Below are 23,024 nucleotides of genomic sequence, written 5' to 3' on the forward strand. Positions count from 1 at the left end.
CATCATAGGCTTCCAGATACTCATTGAATTAAATAATGAATGAATTTTATTTTATCACATGGTTGTTTGGGGGGGGGGAAGTGCTGTTGTAGTTAAACCAGTATTTGCTGAAGACTCATATAATTTTCAGTTGTGAATGCACTGGTGATGTTTAGCTAATACAGCAGTTTACTCATTATCTCTAAGTCAAGATAGTTAATCTTTTGCAGTTTTGTTTTGTATTAAAGTCTATAGTTTTTAGTAGTGCAAATAAAGATCACCCATGCTATTAAAGAAACCCTGATCGTTATGCTACATAGAACTCATTCTCCTTTACTTTGATTCCCTTCAGGGTGATAAGTCTGTCAGAGTAATGCGTTCTTTGTTAGCTGCACAGCAGACATTTGTAGATCGGTTGGTGCATCTAATGAAAGCAGTGCAGCGTGAAAGTGGAAATCGTAAGAAAAAGGTAAGCCTGTGGTGTTTGCTTTTGTTTATGACTACTAGTGGTATGGCATTATAAAATACTGAGTTTTGGCTATTATCTCTTTGAATTGATATATTATGTGAACTTCTTTTCATGCAGTTATAGGAACACTTACTTATAAGCACTGATTATTCAATTTACATACATCAATACAGGAAGTCCCCAAGTTACAAACATCCAGCTCTTATGTAGCTCACACATATGAATGGAGGCTATTACAGTAAGTCCCCAAGTTACAAACATCCAACCGACGTCTGACTCACATTTACGAACAGAGACTTACAGGTAATAGGCAAATGTACCTGTTCCAACTTACAAATTCAACTTAAAAAGAAACCCATATAGTACTTAATCTTCACAACAACCCTGTAAGTTAGGAACTGTTCTGATTGTGAGAGAAAACAGGCAAAGAGAGGTTAAATAATTTGTCCAGCGTCACATAGCTAGTAAGTATTAGAATTGGGATTTGTGCTTACACATTTTGAGTTCATATTTTTACCTACAGTGCTGTACCATCTCTCATTTTAGAATCTTAGTATATTTTACAATATAATAGATAGAACATGGAAAGAATCTCTAGAGATCATTTAGATTAGAAATCTTCTAAGAAAATTAAGGTTCAGACTTTCCTGAGGTTACAGAGCTGGTTGTGTTCTGCTGGCTAGAACATTGATCTTTCTCCCAACTCTGAGGCTTCCACTTGATGAGTATGTTTCGTCCTCATATGTCATTTTTTTCTGAGCATCATGCTAAATGATATGAAGGATTTTCTTGGTATCTTCTCTTTTTCTTATCCCATTAGATAATAGGCAGATCTTTCTTAGTGACTTTTATAAACAATACAACATGTTTTACTGTTATTCTTTGGACCTGTGAGAGGAAAGCAGAGAGAGGAAAACATGAAGAATTGAGTCAGAAGTTCCAAAGAATCAGGTTTAATGAGAAACACTAGCAGAGATATCTACAAAAAATAATGTTCGTCTGGTTAGAGAAGGGAAAATAGGCTGAGGAGAAACATGTTTAATTGAGTTGGCATTTGATTTGTTGTTGAGCAAAATCACAAATCACTGTCAAATAAATAAATCCCTACTGCTCTTCCCCGTGGAGGACTTCTCCCCACAGGTGCCTGTGTGAGAAGCAGTGTAATTCGAATTCTACCAGCAGAGGGAGTGTCTACTCTTCTGAGATGCAATTTGTGGCTTACATTTGGAAACCACTGTTTTTTTAAGTCCCAAGCTCTTCTATTCAGCAGACATGTGCAGTTTTAGCTGTCCTGGAGGACTACTACCTATTTGAGACATCGTTTAGACACACTCCCACAAAATAAATTTGTGTTTGCCACATAGCCTATTTTTTAAGTCAGACCAGCTAAAATCTTCTAAAGCATTTTATAATATGACACGATAAAAGACAACTTTGATTTTATTTACATGGATTTACTAGAATCAAGTCCTGGTACCTGGAGAAATACAAAAGTGGCTTTTTACTACCATTATTTGTGTTAATACTGGTAATGATAAAATAACCACAAATAATTTAACATCATAGATAGTACTTTTTCATCCCTCATAATTAATTTGGTAAAACTATATCAGGGTGAGTGTAAGCACCGAAATTTTAGACTTGTAGTAGGGTGTATTAGTCTGTTTTATGTTAATGTTTTGGAAATAACCTGAGCCTGGGTAATTTATAAAGAAAAGAGATTTATCCGACTTATGATTCTACAGACTGGACAGGAAGCATCTTTTTCTGGTAAGGGTTTCAGTGTGCTTCCAATCAAGGTGGAAGGTAAAGGAGGAGCAGGTGTGTCACATGGCAGAAGAAGGAGCAAAGGAGGGGGAAGATGGTGCCCAGCCCTATTAACCAGCTCTTGCATAAATTAATAACAGGGAGGGATCTCATTCATCATTGCTGGGAGGGAACCAAGCCATTCATGTGGGATCTGCCCCCATTACCCAAACATCTCCTACCCAGTCCCACCTCCAACACCGAAGATCAAAATTCAACATGAGCTTTTGAGGGGCCAAACATTCAAACCAATATCACAAGGTAATTTCTGAGTTAAGTGTCAAATGGATAAAACAAATGATAAAAATGATAATATTGTTGCTTTTTTTTTTTTTTTTTGAGACATAGTCTCATCTTGTCACCTTCAGTAGAATGCTATGCCATAGCTACATATGGCATATGTAGTGCCATAGCTCACATCAACCTCAGATTCTTGGGCTCAAGCAGTTGTCTTGCATCAGCCTCCAAGAAGCTGGGACTACAGGCTTTTCATGTTAAGCTTAGTACCCAGTGTACTACCCACCACAACTCCCGGCTATTTTTAGAGATGAGGTCTCGCTCTTGCTCATGCTGGTCTCAAACTCTTGAGCTCAGGCAATTTACCTGCCTCGACTTTGTGTATAATATTGTTGCTGTCTTCTTTCCTTTTTTGACCTTTAGTTTAGGAAAAAGTTATTAGAAGTGGTCTTTGAATCTGTATATTTGAGTTGTAATAAAAAATACTTTTTCTATTGACATTTAAAAAATTAACCCTATCCTTTGTTTTGGTGGTCCTTGAAACATGGTTTTTGTTTGTTTGTTTGTTTGTTTGAGACAGAGTCTCAAGCTGTAGCCCTGGGTAGAGTGCTGTGGCATCATAGCTAACCGCAACCTCAAACTCTTGGCTTTAAGTGATTCTCTTGCCTCAGCCTCCCAAGTAGCTGGGACTACAGATGGCTGCCACAATGCCTGGCTATTTTATTTTTTTGGTTGTAGTTGTCATTGTTGCTTTGGCAGGCTCAGGATGGATTCGAACCTGCCAGCTCCGGTGTATACAGGCACTGAGCCAAAACATGGTTTTTCTTAACTTCTATCTCTGTGATTCCAGAATTCTTTGCTCTGATGCATACACAGCAACATCAGGCACTTATACTTCATAGTATCATTATAGCTGAAGCACCTTGCGTTGCTGGGATTAGCAAGTGAAGTTTTCCCTCTTAAAAAAAAAAAAAAGTTCACTTAAAGAATGCAAGACTCTTAGCTTTTAAAGGATATTGTTCCTAGTCGGGAGGCTGAGGCAAGAGAATCATGTAAGCCCAAGAGCTGGAGGTTGCTGTGAGCCGTGTGACGCCACGGCACTCTACCGAGGGCAGTAAAGTGAGACTCTGTCTCTACAAAAAAAATAAATAAAGGATATTGTTCTTTTGAAATTGAGTAGAAGAGCTTCACATGAACAGTATAGATGTTGCTAAATAATGAAGCTGTTTCACCCTGACTTAAATTTATCACTTTCTGAAATGTTAGCTTAATGCAATGAATATATGAGCTAAAATTGACGATAATATCTCAGGGAAAGTTTGATCACGCAAAATCAATAAAAGGTAGAAAGTAGGGTCCAAGTTCCTGCAAGTGAATTAAATTTCCTTTTTAAACTCAAAAATTGGACTGGCAGCATAATAAAATTCTTGTTTAATATTTGGTCATGCAAAATTGAGCTTCACATGAAATTACAGTTTCCCTCTGTGGTTTCACAAATCCTTGGGAAGCAGAAATTGAATTTTCAGGTCCAACTTGAATATATTACTGATTCTTTCCTAGCTGTAGCAAGTGAAATGTATTCTCTGTCCTTTCCTTCACAGTCCAGCCTTTCATAGTCAAGGGATTGCTCCTTTTAAAGCATGCTACTGTTATTGTTAGGTGGATTATTTATAAGTGCTGTCTTTCACACAGGCACTATCTCCTTTACATTTATTTGGTGCTTTGTAAATATTTTCAAATTAATAGAATCATTTTTATATCTTTTTGGTATGTTTTAGAAACAACTCTTCCATTTTAACCTAATTAATCTTTTCTGATTTGTTCTTCTAGAATGAGAGACTACAGGCATTGCTTGGAGATAATGAAAAGATGAATTTATCAGATGTGGAACTTATTCCATTGCCTTTAGAACCTCAGGTGAAAATTAGAGGAATCATTCCAGAAACAGCTACTTTATTTAAGGTAATTGTGATGGATATTTAATGTGTATGATTAGAACATAGTTCTTTATAACTAAATCAGATTTTACTTTGGAAAATTACATGCAGAAAATACCTATAATTTTATTTGATTTACAAAGCATTAGGTTAAAGGGTACCTTTTATTTATCATTGTGTTTTAAGATCTTTTTGTATTACCAGGGCCTAAGCATTTTTATATGAAGTATATAAAATGATTTTATATGTAGTGGGTTTTTTCATATGTAATTCTTTTTTGTTGTTGTTGTTGTTGTTTTTGTCTGGGGCTGGGTTTGAACCCACCACCTCCAGCATATGGGGCCGGCGCCCTACTCCTTGAGCCATGGGCACCACCCTTTATATGTAATTCTTTAAACTAATTGTTAGACAAGTCTACAACTACTATTGTTCATGTAAGTTGTTTTTCTTATAAAAGGTAAGTTGAAAAACCTATGTGTTTAGTTTATGAGTTCAGATAGTTAGAGATGAGTTCCAGTGGACCTTTTTAACATTTCTCAGTCTGATATTTGTTCTATGAAACTCAAGGATTTTTTCTTTTTTTTTCCTTGAGGCAGAGTTTTATTTATCTCCCTCAGTAGAGTTCTGTGGCATCATAGCTCATAGCAACTTCAAAATTGTTGAGCTCAAGCAATTCTCTTGCCTCAGCCTCCCCAGTACCTGGGACTAAAGGCTTCCACCACAATGCCTATTTTTAGAAATGGGGTCTTGCTCTTGCTCAGGCTGGTCTCAAACTGCTAAGCTCAGGTGTTCCACCTGCCTTGGCCTCCCAGAGTGCTAGGATTATAGGCATGAGCAAGAGCGCACAACCCATTAAGTTTTTTTCTTATATTTGTAAGTAGCAATTCCCTTTAGTCCTTAATAGCTCACCAGGTTTGGTGGCCTTTAGTTCAGGTAGAAATAGCTGATGCAGTTTCCTTCTCTAATTAGGCCAAAGGACTGAACATCATACTGAAAGATCTCTGTGAAACATGGAGTTTTGGATTTTGAGATTCAAGTAGTGAAAGGGCATAAGTTGCATGGAGTATTTCTTTGCAGCCAGTAAGAAAGGGCTCATAGAACAGTAATTAATGTATATAAAAAGGAGTGCAATTGTCGTAGAAAATAGTTCATATTTTTTAAGAGGTATATTTCAAGGCAACTTGTTACTATTCATACAACTGAACCATAAGTTTCATGAAGCAATACTTACTTAACCTTACTGCAGGTTATGGATGATTGGTTTCTGTTATTTAAAAAATTATTCTATTTTTTTTTTTAATTTGTCTTTTGCTTTAATTTTTAGTTGTTTTTTGCTTATAGCCTTTTTAGTTGTTTTTAAAACTCATTAATAGATTGCAACTTGAAAATAGTGGGGATATAATATAAATATTTTTTAGTTTGTGTTTAGGTTATAAGCACAAATATAAAAAGCTGTATACAAGGTCACATACATGTAACAGCTGACATTTCTCTGGGCTAGAACTCCCAGACAAGACCCCTTCTGATGTTCTTATTTTCTAAGGACTGTTCAAGAGCAGTGAATTAAAAGTAAGACATAGAGCAGGGGTTGTAAGAGTGAAATATAAGAATGTACATCTGCCACTATTATTAGGTGAATTCTAGATCTGTTTTCTCTTTAGTTATAAAATATTATAATTGTACCTTATATACAGAAAGTAAATGGTTAATCAAATATAATGGGAAATCTTTTATTATTTTTTTGCAGTTTCTGGCCAGGACTGGGTTTTAACCCACCATCTCCGGCATAGGGGGCTGGTGCCCTATTCCTTGAGCCACAGGTGCCACCCAGGGAAATCTTTTATTTTAATCTGAATTTCCAGTCCTGATTGTTTTTCTTTCAGCCCCTAAGTTATATGAGCATTCTTGAAAATTCTGAGTTGGAGGTTAGGGTTAATGGTTCTGTGGCACTTACTACATAATTTTAGTTATGTAGCTATCTCTATGTGGAGTTACTACCTAACTAGACAATCCATAATCATTTTTAGGTCATGGATACCTTTGTGAATCTGATGAAAGTGATGCGTTGTACACTTCCAGGTGCTTACAAATGCACAAAATTTCTGTGTACACTTACAAGGGATCTGCGGATTCCTATTGCCCGTTTATGAACTTCTTAGAACTGAAAAGATTAGGGACCCTGTTTTGTAGTATTTTTAAAGAGTGTTTTGTAGACATGAGCCTAGATATTCATGGGGAGTAGACCCCTTGGGGCACTGGAATTAGTGCTGCTTATCCTGTGGTTGTCATTTTGCTGTAGATTTCAGATGACATCTAAATTCAGGTTCAGTTTTGAATGTGAAAGGGGAAATCACAACAAAAATCCTCCTGCCTGTCACTTGTCTTTACGAAGATCACTTTCAGTTTTTTTCTTGAACCTTTGTGAACTAGGGCTTTAGGTATTTTAGAAAATACTTTGTCAATAAGGATGGTAAAAGGCTATTTCAGGATTTTAGCCTACTTGAGTTTAACAGTTCTAAACATTTTCTTTAAAGCACTTTTCATGTATTTTTCCCCAACATTCTATAGGAAAGTTTTCAAACATACAACAAAGTTGAAAGAATTTTACAGTAAACAGCTGTGTATTTACTACCTCAGTCCTGTCATAACATTTTGCTGTTCGCTCTGTCTGTTCAGCCCTCTATGTGATACCTTCTATGCTATTATTTCCCTTGGCTTATGCAAATTAAGATTATTATTGTTTTTTAAAATCTGTCTGACTTAATTTTTTTTTGGGGGGGGCTTATTATAAATTTGCCAAATTCCCATCTTATATCATTTTTTTCTCAATAATCCATATCAATAGGACCTGTCTCCCAAGTTGTGGTCTTCTTAGCATGCCGTTTTGCGTGTGTGTTTTTTTTTTTATGATTTCCCCCTTGTAAAGAGAATTTGATGTATTTTTTGTTGATTTAAGCATATACTTAAAAAAAAAAAAACATATACTTAAACTAATTTAGAGGGTTTGTGTAATTAAAGGAAAGATTCTGGGGAAAATGTATAATTATTCCAGAATAAAAGATGGATATTTGAGATCTCCATTCATTATATAAATGAGAAGTTTGAGTCTTAACGCTGCCCAACAGGTGCAGATTAAACATGTCTAAACCAAAAATACAAAATCTAAGATGCTGCAAATTCTGAAATATTTTGAGCACTGACATGATGCCACAAAGTAGAAAATTCTACACCTGATTTAATATCAGGTCACAGTCAAATTACAGTCAATATTTTGTTTCATGTACAAAACTATTAAAATATATAGTATAAAATTACCGTTCTATTATGTGAAATGTATATTAAATAAATGAATTTCATGTTTAGAATTGGACCCCGTCTCTAAGATATCTCAATACATATATGTAAATATTCCAAAACATGAGAAAGTTCAAAATCCAAAATACTTGTGGTCCCACACGTTTTTGTTAAGGGATATTAAACCTATAGTACTCCTGCAATTAGAAAGCATTGACCTTGACTTTTCATTCGTTATATTTTTATGCTGTACTATTTAATCATATTTATTCCAGTATTTCTCTAATAATAGGAATAATGATGATGGACATATATGGAATTTCTGCTGTGTGTCAGGCGTGGTGCCAGACCCTTGACCTATACTGTTTCCGATTTCCTTAACAACTCTGCAGAAGGGGGTATTAACCTTATTTTGCAGGTGAGGAAACAAGTTAAAAAATAGGTACAGGTTCATCCATTTAGTACCTGGCAGAGCCTGAATTCATATTCATGACTGATTTCAGAGCTGTGCTCTCTGCACCATGTGATATCATGTGAATTTCCGATATTGGCAAGCTCATTATTCTCTCCAGGGTACCCTAATTTATCTCACTGACAACCCAACTTGGTTTTGTAGGTCCTGTTTACTTGTGTGTTTATTGTCTATATCAGCATTTTCTTCTGTGTATGATAAATCTTTGTGCATTAATTTACATCCGAATTGGAAAATAGTATTTTTATTTTCCAGAGTGCCCTTATGCCTGCACAGCTGTTCTTTAAGACAGAAGATGGAGGGAAATATCCAGTTATATTTAAGCATGGAGATGATTTACGCCAAGATCAGCTTATTCTTCAAATCATTTCACTCATGGACAAGGTGAAAATAACCTCATGGTGATGGGGAACATTATTTCATTTTAGAAAACTATGGTTTGGCATATACGCCATTCACAGAGGTAGAAGTATTTCTTTCTTTCTTTTTTTTATATTTTTAAAATTTTATTCATTTATTTATTTATTTATTTATTGTTGGGGATTCATTGAGGGTACAAGAAACCATGTTACACTGGTTGCATTTGTTAGGTAAAATCCCTCTTACAATCGTGTCTTGCCCCCAAAAGGTGTGGCACACACCAAGGCCCCACCCACCTCTCTCCTTCCTTCTCTCTGGGTAGAAGTATTTCTAATATTCAAGTATAACCCTTTAAAGTTCAACAGTTTCCACTTGACATTGAAAAAGGTTATTTTTATACACTTGGAAAGTGGTCTTATGATGATTAAAAAGAAACCACATGTATTCCATTAAAAAATGTTTTCTAAATTGAGTACTGTCAGTGTCAGATTTAGTAAGGTTTTTCTTAACTCTATTTTATTACTTATTTATTTATTTATATTTAAATTTCCATTCTTTACACTGGTTTTAAAAATATTTTGCCCTTATTTCCTTTTTTCTGAGTTCCAAAGTATTTTATGTCCAGAAAATACTTCATAAGTAGTAGGAGGAACCCTTATTGTTCATTGAAAACTGCTGACAGAATTAGAGTGGATCACAAATTTAGCATACCATCATGTAAGTGCTTAATGAATTTAATTTTGATGATAAAAATTAATTTAGTTAATTTACATTTACCTCCTAAATCTGCAATATGTTAAATTCCTATAATATTTTTTCACAAAACTGTTTTAACAATCTTTACATGTAGTTAAAATATTTTATCTTTTGATCAAAAGCTGTTACGGAAAGAAAATCTGGATCTGAAATTGACGCCTTATAAAGTATTAGCCACTAGTACAAAGCATGGTAAGTTTATTTTACATCACAATTGCTTATATCAGTGTCCAATAATTATGTGTATCTCTCTTTTTTTTTAAATTTCAGATTAATATATGGATACAAATGATTAGGTTACATTGTTTGTATTTATTAGGTAAAGTCCAAGTTATAGTTGAGCCCTTCGCCCAGGATGTGTATACCCCGTTATTGTACCTGTTAGGTGAGAGTTTACCAAACTCTCCCCCTCCTCCTCCCACCCCCTTGTGGAATTTAAATCTGTTTTTGTGTGTGTGTGTGGGCATGTAGTTGTTCATCTATCTACTAGTTTCATATTCGTATTGAGTACACTGGATGTTTGCTTTTCCAGTCTTATAATACTTTACTTAGGAGAATGTTCTCTAAATCCATCCAGGTAAATAAAAAAGATGTAAAGCGTCTCTTTTTTAATTTGGAAATTGTTAAAAATGTTAGAGATTGAACTTATTTATATACCCACCACCCTCCCTCTTCTCGCTTTTTCTTCTTCTCCTCTCCCTCTTGTTCCTTTCTTCCCGTTATTCCTTCCTCTTCCTTCCTTCCTTCCCTATCCCTCCCTCTCTCCCTTCCTTCATCATAAAATAGGATATTCAGAAAAAATTAACATTTTTTATCATTTTTTTTTTTTTTTTTACATCCAATCTAGTGGAAATTCACAGTAGTTTCTTACAAGGTAACCTGTGTCCTGAGTTATAATTCCAAGACCCAGAAAGGCTTCATGCTGTGTTCAGCTTTTAAAAGCTATTCAGCAAATGGTATCAACTAAATCCTATTTTATGTATTTCAACTTACTTTGTGAGTGCGTGTGTATACGCAGACCTCATGCATCTCAGTCTTTTTAAGATTGGATAACCTCTTAAAGTTTGGCAGAAGATCCCCTAGGTATTCTTGCCAAATGCTTATTATAAATCCCATAGTCTTATTACTCTTAGAGCTTTATGCAAGTAGCTATGGTAGGTTGGAGAAACAAAATTCCTGTTTTAGTTTTCCTGTCCTTCTTCCTGGCCACTACCAAATCTTTTTCATGGTCTAATTCTTTTTCTTTTTCTCTCATGATGATCTTTTAAGAGTGCTAATGTGATTCAATTCATAGCTTTCCTCCGTAATGTTACCTATTAACTTTATTATGCTTAAAAAACAGCTCAAATGTGAGATATCCTTTGATCTCTACTAAAACTCAAGTCTTCCTGCACTATTCCCTTTCATAGTACCCTTTCAATCACAGTATCTGTCCCAATAGAAATTGCAAACTTTATGAGGTATGTAAACGGCATCAAGCATTTATTTTTGCTTTCTTAGCAAAGTTCTTGCTACGTATTAGAATAATAATAAATACCTGTTAGATGAATTAATACTGACTATTCTGTATCTGTGATATAAGAATAAATGAGACTTTTCTTACTTCAAAGGGTATACAAGCTTATCATTTGCTTGAAAATTATAATGAAAGGCTCACCAAACTAGATCATGATTATTTATGATTCTGAAATAATGTTTCCTTCATTCAGCTTTATATATCTATATACCTATATCTATGTATTTGTTGTTTTACCCTCCTATCTTGTCCCCAGATTTACTAGATGGACTTTTTCTCAGTTTTCCATTTAGTATCCCCTTTTATTTCTCTTTGCTAGTTTAAGTGATTTATACTTACCTCTCACATCATTTCTAGGAAATAACACAAAAAGTATTAGACAAAAGGAATTGATTTCAAACCCATTACATGGGGTTTGTGGATTGTATTCTACAGCCCCAGATTTCTTAGAGTGATTTCAAACGTGGAATGTTTTTAATTGGTGTGTGTTATAAAACTAGAGAAGGAAGAAAATTTTTTTGCTAAATTTAAGAAACTTAGTTATGACTTTGTGTCCCTCATGTTCAATAATACAAATTAGCCTAGAGAAACACAGATTAAATCAACTTAATTAAAAAAAATTTTCTTTAGTTAGTATGACATAAAAGCTAGTATAAACTTAATGTAGTGTTCATAGACCTTTTTAAGTTATTCATTTGTGGAGTATTTATCCAATTATGAGTGAAGATGACTCTTAGCAGAACTTCCGTTTTTATTTCTTGACCATTATCTGTGCTTGACTCAGTGCATTCATTTCTGTATAGGCTTCATGCAGTTTATCCAGTCAGTTCCTGTTGCTGAAGTTCTTGATACAGAGGGAAGTATTCAGGTAGAGTATCAATTTTAAAGATAAATTCATAAAGATGTTCATATTAAAAAGTCACTCATTATAAAAAGTATATGGAGTTAAGAATAAAAGTCCTTTTTAATTATCCTTTTTTACTTAAGTTTCCCCCCCTTCTTCAGAAGAAAACAATTTCCAATTGTTTGCAATTGGAAATTCTTCTGTGTTAACGTATATAGATTATCATTTCCTTGAATGAGCATATTATGTATATGACACATAATAGTAGATCAACTAACAATAGTTGGTAAACAGAGTAAAAATTTGTTAGTTTATGACTGCGATATTTTTCAAAGTACAGAAATACTGTAATTTGACCTTTAATTGCTAAATTTTTTGATTATTTCAATTTTTGTTACGATTCAAAACAGGGTTACAATGATATTCTTATTCATATATCATTTTGTACAGTTGTTTTTATTTATTTAACTATTATTATTATTATTTTTTTTTTTTTTTTTTTTTTTTTGAGAAAGAGTCTCACTTTGTTGCCCTTGGTAGCTTACCATGGCATTGCAACTTACAGCAACCTCAAACTCTTGGAGTCAAGCCTCTTAAGTAGCTAGGACTACAGGCACTCGCCACAGGCAATCTACCTGCTTGGACAATGATAGGATTCCGCCCAGCCCTTGTGTACTTATTTTTTTAAGACCCTGTCTTCTCCCTCCAATCAATCTCTTGCTTCCCTTTAATATGAGAAAAGGTGAATTGTTCCTTACAATAAAGGATAAAGCAGTATGTATCTTTGGAATTTCCTTAGCCTTTAAATATGTGGATTAATTCTTACCATATTTGAATGATTTATTTTGTAATTTTTAAAACATAATTTTTCTTTTTCTCTATGTAATAAAAATGTTTAAAATATAAAAATATTCATTTGTTCAGAGACAGGGTCTTACTTTGCTGCCCAGACTGGAGTATAGTGGTTCTGATCATAGCTCACTGTGACCTCCCACCTCAGCCTCCTGAGTACCTAGGACTATAAGCATATATATTACACCTGGATAATTTCTTCTTCTTCTTTTTTTTATTTTTTAAGAGATGGTGCCTTGCTATATTACCTAGGCTGGTCTCATACTCCTAGCCTCAAGAAAGCTTCTTGTGGTGGCCTCTCAAAACACTGAAATAATAGGTGTGAACCACTGCAACTGGCTCTCTTACTGTATTTTTATAAATTTTTAAATCAGATACTTGTTGGTCATTATATATAATTTTAAAATGCCTAATTTTTTTTGACTGTTTTCAATTCTTAAACATATAAATAATGTCTTTTCAGAACTTTTTTAGAAAATATGCACCAAGTGAGAATGGGCCAAATGGGATTAGTGCTGAGGTCATGGACACTTATGTTAAAAGCTGTGGTAAGTTTTTCAGGTTCTTTGCATTGATACATTTCAATACAGAAGAGCAGGCCATCCTGATACTGCCATGTGCATACACATTTGAAACATATTAAGATTTAAATGCTCTTTAAGAAGAAGAGTAAAAGATAAGTTATTGATAAAAGACTCATTAATGTTTTGACATAATACTACTATTACAGCAAGGTATAAATTCTATTTATTCTTTAATGAATTATCTTTGCAATCACTGAAATATTTTACATTTACAAATGTAAATTTATATCTTTTTACAAATTTACAAGGTATCTTTTCCTAGAAGATAATTTTCCTCTAGATGAGCGGTTCTTAACCTTCCTAATGCCGCAACCCTTTAATACAGTTCCTCATGTTGTGTAACCCCCACAACCATAAAATTATTTTCGTTGCAACAAAGCATGAGGAACTGTATTAAAGGGTTGCGGCATTAGGAAGGTTGAGAACCACTGCTCTAGATTATCCCTATTTTTGAGTAACTCCAACTATGTAGGCCATGAGAAAGACTCAGTCAGAAATAATTGTGCTTTGGATACAACTCAAGAGCTAAGATAATGGTGCCTGCATGGTATTGTTTATGTTCATATTTGTGCCTGTTTTTAAGCAGGCAGAGCCAGGGGAGCAAGAAGAGGGCTTTCTGGACATTTTAGAACTGCATTTTAGCTTGTATATATTATTTTATGATTTAGTAACTGCTTTCTTACACAGTATATTTTTGGTTTGCACAACATTCCCGTGAAGTAGTATTTCACATTATTTTTGACTTCATAACTTATTCCCAAATTTATTCTTAATGCTAAGTGTTTGTATAAAGAAAATGAACTTTGAGACTACTGATAAAAAATTGTGTATACATATATTAAAATTCTTCATAGTTTTAACTTTTATTTTTACTGTAGGAATATAAACATCTTTCATACAAAGGAGGTGTATTTAGATTTTTTCTTTATTAAACCATAGCTGTGTACATTAGTATGATCGTGGGGCACCGTACACTTGGTTCATAGATCGTTTGACACATTTTCATCACATTAGTTAACATAGCTTTTGTAGCATTTTCTTAGTTATTTTGCTAAGACCTTTACATTCCACATTTACTAGGATTCACATATACCCTTGTAAGATGCACCGCAGGTGTAATCCCATTAATCCCCCTCCTTCCCCCTCCCTCCCCCCTCCCTCCCTTCCCTTTCCCCTTTCTCCCTATTCTTAGGTTGTAACTGGGTTATAGCTTTCATGTGAAGGTCCTACATTAGTTTCATAATAAGGGTGAGTACATTGGGAACTTTTTCTTCCATTCTTGAGACACTTTGCTAAGAAGAATATGTTCCAGCTCCATCCATGTAAACATGAAAGAGGTAAAGTCTCCATCTTTCTTTAAGGCTGCATAACATTCCATGGTGTACATATACCACAATTTATTATTAATCCATTCGTGGATCGATGGGCACTTGGGCTTTTTCCATGACTTAGCAATTATGAATAGGGCTGCAATAAATATTCTGATACAAGTATCTTTGTTATGGTGTGATTTTTGGTCTTCTGGGTATATGCCCAATAGGGGGATTACAGGATTGAATGGCAGATCTATTTTTAGATCTCTAAGTGTTCTCCATATCTCTTTCCAAAAGGAATGTATTAATTTGCATTCCCACCAGCAGTGCAAAAGTGTTCCCTTTTCTCCACATCCATGGCAACATCTCTGGTCTTGGGATTTTGTGATATAGGCTAGTCTCACTGGAGTTAGATGATATCTCAAAGTAGTTTTGATTTGCATTTCTCTGATGATTAAAGATGATGAGCATTTTTTCATATGTCTGAAGGCCGTGCGCCTGTCTTCTTCAGAAAAGTTTCTCTTTAAGTCCCTTGCCCAGCCTGCGATGGGATCCCTCGTTCTTTTCTTGCTGATGCGTTTGAGTTCTCTGTGCATTCTGGTTATTAAACCTTTGTCGGAGACATAACCTGCAGATATCTTCTCCCATTCTGAGGGCTGTTTGCTTGCTTTACTTACTGTGTTCTTGGCTGTGCAGAAGCCTTTTAGTTTGATCAAGTCCCAATAGTGTATTTTTGAAGCAGCTTCAATTGCCCGGGGGGTCCTTCTCATAACAAACTCGCCCAACCCAATGTCTTCAAGGGTTTTCCCTGCACTCTCTTCTAGTATTTTTATAGTTTCATGTCTTAGGTTTAAATCTTTAATCCAGTGAGAGTCTATCTTGGTTAATGGTGAGAGGTGTGGGTCCAGTTTCAGTCTTCTACAGGTTGCCAGCTAGTTCACCCAGCACCATTTGTTAAATAGGGAATCTTTTCCCCACTGAATGTTTTTAATTGGCTTGTCAAAGATTAAATAACGGTAAGTAGCTGGATTCATCTCTTGGTTCTCTATTCTGCTCCAGACATCTACTTCTCTGTTTTTGTGCCAGTACCATGCTGTTTTGATCACTATCGATTTGTAGTATAGTCTGAGGTCTGGTAGTGTGATTCTTCCTGCTTTGTTTTTATTTTTGAGTAATGTCTTGGCTATTCGAGGTTTTTTCTGATTCCATATAAAACGAAGTATTATTTTTTCAAGATCTGTAAAGTATGACAGTGGAGCTTTAATGGGGATTGCGTTGAAATTATATATTGCTTTGGGTAGTATGGACATTTTAACAATGTTGATTCTTCCCAACCATGAGCATTGTATTTTTTCCATTTGTTAACATTCTCAGCTATCTCTTTTCTAAGAGTTTCATAGTGCTCTTTATATAGATCTTTCACGTCCTTTGTTAGATAAACTCCCAAGTATTTCATCTTCTTTGGCACTACTGTGAATGGGATAGAGTCCTTAATTGTTTTTTCAACTTGACTATTGTTGGTATATATAAAGGGTACCGATTTATGAATGTTGATTTTGTAACCTGAGACACTGCTGTATTCCTTAATCACTTCTAAGAGTTTTGTAGTAGAGTCCCTAGTATTTTCCAGATATAGAATCATATCATCTGCGAAGAGCAAAAGTTTGATCTCTTCTGACCCTATGTGGATACCCTTGATCGCCTTTTCTTCCCTAATTGCGGTGGCTAAAACTTCCATTACAATGTTAAAGAGCAATGGAGACAATGGGCAGCCTTGTCTGGTTCCAGATCTAAGTGGAAATGATTCCAATTTAACTCCATTCAATATGATATTGGCTGTGGGTTTGCTGTAGATGGCCTCTGTCAGTTTTAGAAATGTCCCTTCTATTCCAATTTTCTGAAGTGTTCTGATCATGAATGGATGTTGGATGTAATCAAAAGCTTTTTCTGCATCGATTGAGAGAATCATATGGTCTTTGTTTTTTAATTTGTTTATGTGCTCTATTACATTTATAGATTTACGTATTTTGAACCAGCCTTGAGACACTGGGATAAAACCCACTTGGTCATGATGTATGATTTGTTTGATATGTTGCTGGATTCTGTTTGTTAGAATCTTGTTGAATATTTTTGCATCTATATTCATTAGTGATATTGGTCTATAATTTTCTTTTCTTGTTGGGTCTTTTCCTGGTTTGGGGATCAGGGTGATGTTTGCTTCATAGAATGTGTTGGGTGGTCTTCCTTCTTTTGGAACAGGTTGAGTAGTATAGGTACTAATTCCTCTTTAGAGGTTTGGTAGAATTCTGACGTGAAATAATCTGGTCCCGGGCTTTTCTTTTTGGGGAGATTTTGTATGGTTGATGATATTTCTGAACTTGATATGGGCCTGTTCAATATTTCCACTTGTTTTTGATTAAGTCTTGGAAGGTGACGTGTTTCCAAATAACGGTCGATTTTGTTCGGATTTTCGTATTTCTGAGAGTATAGTTTCTTGTAATATTCATTAAGGATTTTTTGGATTTCTGAGGAGTCTGTTGTTATTTTGTCTTTGTTATTTTTGATTGATGAGATTAGAGATTTTACTCTTTTTTTCCTGATTAGGTTGGCCAAAGGTTTATCTATTTTGTTGACCTTTTCAAAAAACCAGCTTTTTGATTTATTGATCTGTTGTATTATTCTTTTGTTTTCAATTTCATTCAGTTCTGCTCTGATTTTGGTTATTTCTTTTCTTTTACTGGATTTGGGGTTGGATTGTTCTTCCATTTCCAGTCTCTTGACATGTCCCATTAAGTTGCTTACTTCCTCTTTTTCCGTTCTCCTGAGGAAGGCTTGCAGTGCTATAAATTTCCCTCTGAGAACTGCCTTTGCTGTGTCCCAGAGGTTCTGATAGTTCATGTCGTTTGTTCCAGAAATTTGGCAATTTCCTTCTTGATCTCATCTCTGACCCAGCTATCATTCAGCATAAGGTTATTTAACTTCCATGTTTTTGTATGTGTATGCAGATTTCCTGTTGTTACTGATCTCAAGTTTTATTCCATGATGGTCCGAGAAGATGCATGGAATAATTTCTATTGCTTTAAATTTGCTGAGGTTAGACTTGTGACCTAAGATGTGATCGATTCTGGAGTAAGTTCCGTTGGCTGATGAGAAGTATGTGTATTCAGTTTTGTTGGGATGAAATGTTCTGTAGATGTGTGCTAAATCTAAATGCTGGATGGTTAGATTTAAATCTAGAATTTCTTTACTCAGCTTTTTTGTTGGCGGATCGATCCATCACTGCCAAAGGAGTGTTAAAATCTCCGACTATTATAGAGTTGGAGGAAATCCAGTTGCTCATGTCTGTTAGAGTTTCTCTTATAAATTGAGGTGCATTCTGGTTGGGTGCATAGATATTAATAATTGAAATCTCATCATTTTGAGTCTTACCTTTAACAAATATGAAGTGACCATTTTTGTCCTTCCTTACTTTTGTTGGTTTAAAGCCTATTGTGTCTGCAAATAAAATTGCAAGTCCTGCTTTTTTCTGGTTACCATTTGCCTGAAATATGGATGACCATCCTTTCACTCTGAGTCTGTATTTGTCTTTTAAGTTAAGATGTGACTCTTGTATGCAACAAATGTCTGGCCTGAGTTTTTGTATCCAGTCAGCTAACCCATGTCTCTTTAGAGGGCAGTTTAAGCCATTCACATTAATGGAGAGCATTGACAAGTTTGGTGAAATTTGGGGTATTGAGTTTTTTAAAGCGCAGTGGGCATTTTTAATCCTTTTGCCATTGTGGAAGTTAGAGTTTGATCAGAAGTTTCTGAGTGAGTTTACTTTTGTAGTAGAGGATTGGGTTGGTCATTATGGAGGATAGGTCTGAGAATATCCTGAAGAGCTGGTTTGGTTATGCAAATTTCTTTAGCATATGTATGTCATTAAAGTATTTAATTTCTCCGTCATAAGTGAAACTCAGTTTAGGTGGGTACAAGATCCGGGGTTGAAAGTTATTTTGCTTAGGAGATTAAACGTTGATGACCACCCTCTTCTGGCTTGAAAAGTTTCAGCAGAGAGATCTGCAGTCATTCTAATGTTCTTCTCTTTGAAGGTAATAGATTTCTTTCTCCTGGCCGCTTTGAGAATTTTCTCCTTCATATTAACTTTAGTGAAGTTAATTATGATATGCCTGGGGGATGTCTTATTGGGGTTGAGTCGTGCTGGGGTTCTGAAGCTATCTGCTATCTGAATTTCAGGTTCTCTAGGCATGTCTGGAAAATTCTCTTTCATAATTTCATGCAGAAGGGCCTCTGCGCCCATTGAGGCCACTTCATCTGTTTCAGGAACTCCTATGAGACGGATATTTGCCTTCTTCGAGTTATCCCAGAGCTTTCTGAGTGAGTGATCCATTTTTGCTCTCCATTTCTCTTCCTTTTTGAGAGTTTGGGAGCGTTCAAAGGCTTTATCTTCTATGTCGGAGATCATTTCTTCTGTTTGGTCCATTCTGTTGCTAAGGGATTCTACTATATTTTTCATATCTTTGAGGGCTGCAAATTCTTGTTTCAGTGTGTCTAAGTCTTTGGTGGTTTTGTCTTTAAATTCGTTAAATTCTTGAGACAGCTTTTGAATTTCTCCACGAATTCCTAATTCCATTTTGTTAATCTTGTTTGCCATCCAAATTCTGAATTCGATTTCTGACATCTCAGCCAGTTTTTTGTGAATGGGATCTTCAATTACATCTGCCGTATCTTTCCTTGGGGGGGGTTGATCTATTCTAGTTATTCACGTTACCAGAGTTTTCCGCTGATTCTGCCCCATGATTGTTTTATTCCCTTTGATTTTCCTCTGGTGTTTTGTCGAGGACCCGTACAGTGTTGTGGCCTGAGAAACTGGAGCCCTATTTGGTGTAGAGGGGCTAAGTGGTTCTGACTTGTTTTCTGCTGGTTTCTATGTGACCCTAGTGAAACAGTTACTCTGGGTTGAAGTCTCAGCTGTGGAGAAATATCAGCAATTAAGTCACCCCACCCACCACAGGCAACAAATGGAAAAGGAAAATCAAACCTTCCTACAACCACACACCCAGGGCACCACCTGGATAGTCCCCAGGTGAGTGACTCAGTTCAAAAGGTCCAAGTCAATTGTCTCAGTCAGCAGCTGCCTCGGGTGGGAGAGTTCAAGAGGTCCCTGGGAACTGGATCACAGGGGTCTGGTGACTGCTCTAAAATGGCTTGCTCCAGTGCTGCGTGGAGTCAGGAAGAGCCACTGGTAGATAGATCAGTCTGGGAAGATTGATTCCTCCTTCCCCACCTTGCAGCTCTGTCACACCCAGTCGCTGCTAGTCCCACAGGGCTGTGACCCAGTCAGTTGTCTGCAGTAAGCAGATACTCCAGGGGTTTGCACCTGCCTAAGTCACAGGGTAGTCTGTGTCTGCTCGACTAGGCCGCTATTCTCTGTCTTTATCCAGCAGGGAGTGGTGTGGCCTGTCAACCTCGGGCATTTGATGGAGGCTGGAGGTGTTCTCAGTTCCAGCCCCACCCTTAGTTTATGTTACTGGGTGAAGGGAACAACCCTGTGGGAGTTTGTTTCTGACCTTTCCAGATTCCTCTGCAGAGGAGAGGCTGATTTGAGTTCCCAGAACCTGTGTCTCAGGCCCTGTCTTTAGTCCTGCGGGTTTGTATTCGCAGCACGATCAGTTGTTGGCTGTAGCCTCTTGGCCTCCTTTGTCTATAGGCTGGTGATCCCCTAAGGGCCAGGTGCGTCTTAGGCTCAGTAGAGCGGTTCTCTGGATCAGCCCCACCCTAGGAGTTTCCCGGCTCTGCGGGTGTGTTTTCTAGTCCCCGTGTTCCACCCAGGTCGGTACCGTCTCAGGAAAACCCTTTACTCACGGGGCCTGTGTTTCAGTCCAGGTCTGTTCCATGGTGGTTGCCATCTGAGAAGATGCTCGGCCTCATCTGGTTGCCCAGGAAGACAGGAGGAGAGGCTATGGGATATCTAGGGGTGGGCCTTATTATTGCTGAAGACAGCTGTTGCTCTGCACCTCGGGGTACCACTGCTCCAGTGTAATTCCCTCTCAGCCGACCGTTGTCTTCTCGCTCCTTTGCTACAGAGTCAGCACTGGCCAGCTGCAGTCCAGGTCCTGTCTACACCTCTTGAGAGTTCACCCAAGAATCTGGACTCCTGAGGGGGCAGGTCTCCAGATCACGGAGTGAGAGTGGAGGGGGGTGTTAGGAGCTCAGGGTTGCAGGTCGAAACACCGAGCTCATTGAGACCAAATGAACAAATAAACAGATACAAAGGTTACCAGGCGCATGGGCCCATAGATACAGAGACAGACGGAAACACATAAACATACAAGCAATAGCCACGACAACAGCAATGTAAGAACAACTGCAATAAAAATAGTGATAATCGTAAAATAATTGAAAGAAAGGGAAAAAAAGAGAGAAAAAAGTGGTGTTGGAAGGAATGTTAGGTGAGAAGAAAGAAGAAATTAAAATTAGAAGACATAGAAATAAAAAAGTCTATATAAAATGTAATAATAAAAAATTATCGAAATCTCCTCTAAGAAAATGGTGAGGAAAAATCAGACAAAAAGAAAACAACAGCAAAAAAAAAAAAACCCCATGAAAACCAAAACAAAACAAAAAGAGGCACCAACTGCAAAAATATTCTTGTGGTAGAAATTTACCTATAAATATCTATATGTCTGCTGTAGGGATCAACTTTCGTAGGAATATATTCATACTGCAATATACTTTCTAGACACCAGGTGGCGCTGTGAGTGGTTTCGAGACTTATACCTGGTTTACAGTTTATACCATTACCATGGTAACCACCTTGCATGGCTGATCGCCATTTTGGAGGTTCCGTAAAAGTTTGTCACCTAAGAATTGTGCAACCTCGGCTGTTCTTTTCCAGACAGCACTTGCGACCGACCTTCCCACTCAGTGCAGGTGTCCACGCTTCCTAAGTCCCTCCACTCTGTTCCCAGGTTCCCCCGCAAACTGGCGACTGCAATCGGCCATAAGGGGAGTGGTGTTGAGTTCACGCGGTATCTCCTATAGCTGGTTCCCAGGGCTTCAGCGGCCAAAGCCGGTCTGCGGCTTCAGTAGCCAAAGCCGGGTCCTAGGCTTCAAGCCGGTTCCCATGATTGGAGCGCTCAGGGGATTTATTCTGAGTTTTATGGTTCAGAGTTTTGGATGGGCGTCAGCCAGTTCGCTGCGCAGCCTGAACCGCCAGCCCCCTCCAACACCTGGGGGAAAGGTGCCCGCCCTTTTGGGTAGTTCAAAATGTCTGTTTCCCGGGCAGGATCCCTTCCCTTCAATTGTCCAACAGTTTGCCCAGCTCCCCGAGGTTTTGAGTGGCTCTCCTTTCAGATGCCTCCCTCAGTTCAGGATTAATTACTTGTCAATTGGATTTTGTCAGCATTTACAAGCTGCTGACCTCCGTGGGGGAGGGGCCTGCTGGCCGGCACTGCCGAGCAGGGTAGAATCTCTACAACAGAGTCTGATTTTAAATTACTCCTCGTATATAGCAAACCGCCAGTTCGCTGGGCGTCTCCAGCTGTCTGTCCACTCCAATAATCCACACACAGGGAAGGTCCAGACCGCCTTTCCTCTCACCTGGTGTCTTGGGAGAGGTGGGCTACACGTCTGTCCTGTCCGCCATCATGCTCCGCCCCCTTTCCGTGTATTTAGATTTAAAGACTAAATATTTCTGATTGAAGCCTTTGAAAGAAAGTGGTTCCTCTTGCCTTCTGACTCTGTATTTCTACCTCTTTCCTTTCTTTTCCTTCCTGCTTTCCTTCCTGCCACCACCCCCCCCTTTTCTGTTTTTTTCCAAACCTTCAAGTCTGTGTTTTCCTGTGATCACAAAACTACAAAGCATTTAGACTTGAGGACACCAAAAATAGATCGCTCACATGACTGGCATTCAATACTTTCTTCTAGCTGGGTTTGGCGGTAGATCACCTATACATGGCCTTTTTGTGGCTTGAACTTCTCAGAGATAGGTTCCGCAAGCAAACATATTCTAGAAGACAGGAAGTGGAGAATGTTAATTTCTGAATTCCTGATCTGGAAAGCTAGTGCTGTATCACTTCTGTCATATTCTATTGATCAGACCAGTCATGGAGCCTGCCTGGATTCAAGGGAAAGATATAGACCCAACCTGTGGATGAAAAGTACATGAAAGAAAGTTTGGCCATCTTTTAAAACATCACACCTAGTATTCTTACAATGCAGTGTTTTGTGTACCCTAAAATAATTGTATTTAATTTCCTTAACTGACTTTCAGAATAGTTACTATAAACCTTTTTTGGCGACAAATCTGTCACAAATAAAGGAATTTTAACTTTTTCCACTTGAAATACCTATTTACACATACCCTATAAATATTGACTAAAATTTGAAAATCCTGTTCACTTAGTAAAATTATCAGAACGCTATATTACAGGCACATGCTTAAGTGTCGTAGTATCATGTCTTTTTATATAATGGTCCTTTGTCCCCCAAGAGCTATTGAAAATATGACTGACTTTTTCATGTGGAAAAGAAGTAGAAATTTAAATTATCAGACCTACTGGACAGTTAAATTCAAATTAGATCTTATTCCTCTCTCGTTCCC

At 37.0% G+C, this 23,024-nt stretch overlaps 1 protein-coding gene across 2 annotated transcripts in view; it reads left to right on the top strand.

The window, feature by feature from the left end:
- The window catches only part of LOC128571597 (phosphatidylinositol 3-kinase catalytic subunit type 3), a 198,844-nt gene that overhangs the window by 113,575 nt on the left and 62,245 nt on the right, over positions 1-23,024 (top strand). For both annotated transcript variants that reach the window (XM_053571130.1, XM_053571129.1), the window contains 6 exons: positions 332-448; positions 4,322-4,453; positions 8,450-8,578; positions 9,433-9,502; positions 11,630-11,694; positions 12,986-13,070. In XM_053571130.1, the coding sequence (XP_053427105.1) occupies positions 332-448; positions 4,322-4,453; positions 8,450-8,578; positions 9,433-9,502; positions 11,630-11,694; positions 12,986-13,070 (598 nt within the window). The remainder of the gene's footprint in view (positions 1-331; positions 449-4,321; positions 4,454-8,449; positions 8,579-9,432; positions 9,503-11,629; positions 11,695-12,985; positions 13,071-23,024) is intronic.

Source organism: Nycticebus coucang, chromosome 19 (genome assembly GCF_027406575.1).
Source record: "Nycticebus coucang isolate mNycCou1 chromosome 19, mNycCou1.pri, whole genome shotgun sequence".
NCBI classification, from domain to species: Eukaryota; Metazoa; Chordata; class Mammalia; order Primates; family Lorisidae; genus Nycticebus; species Nycticebus coucang.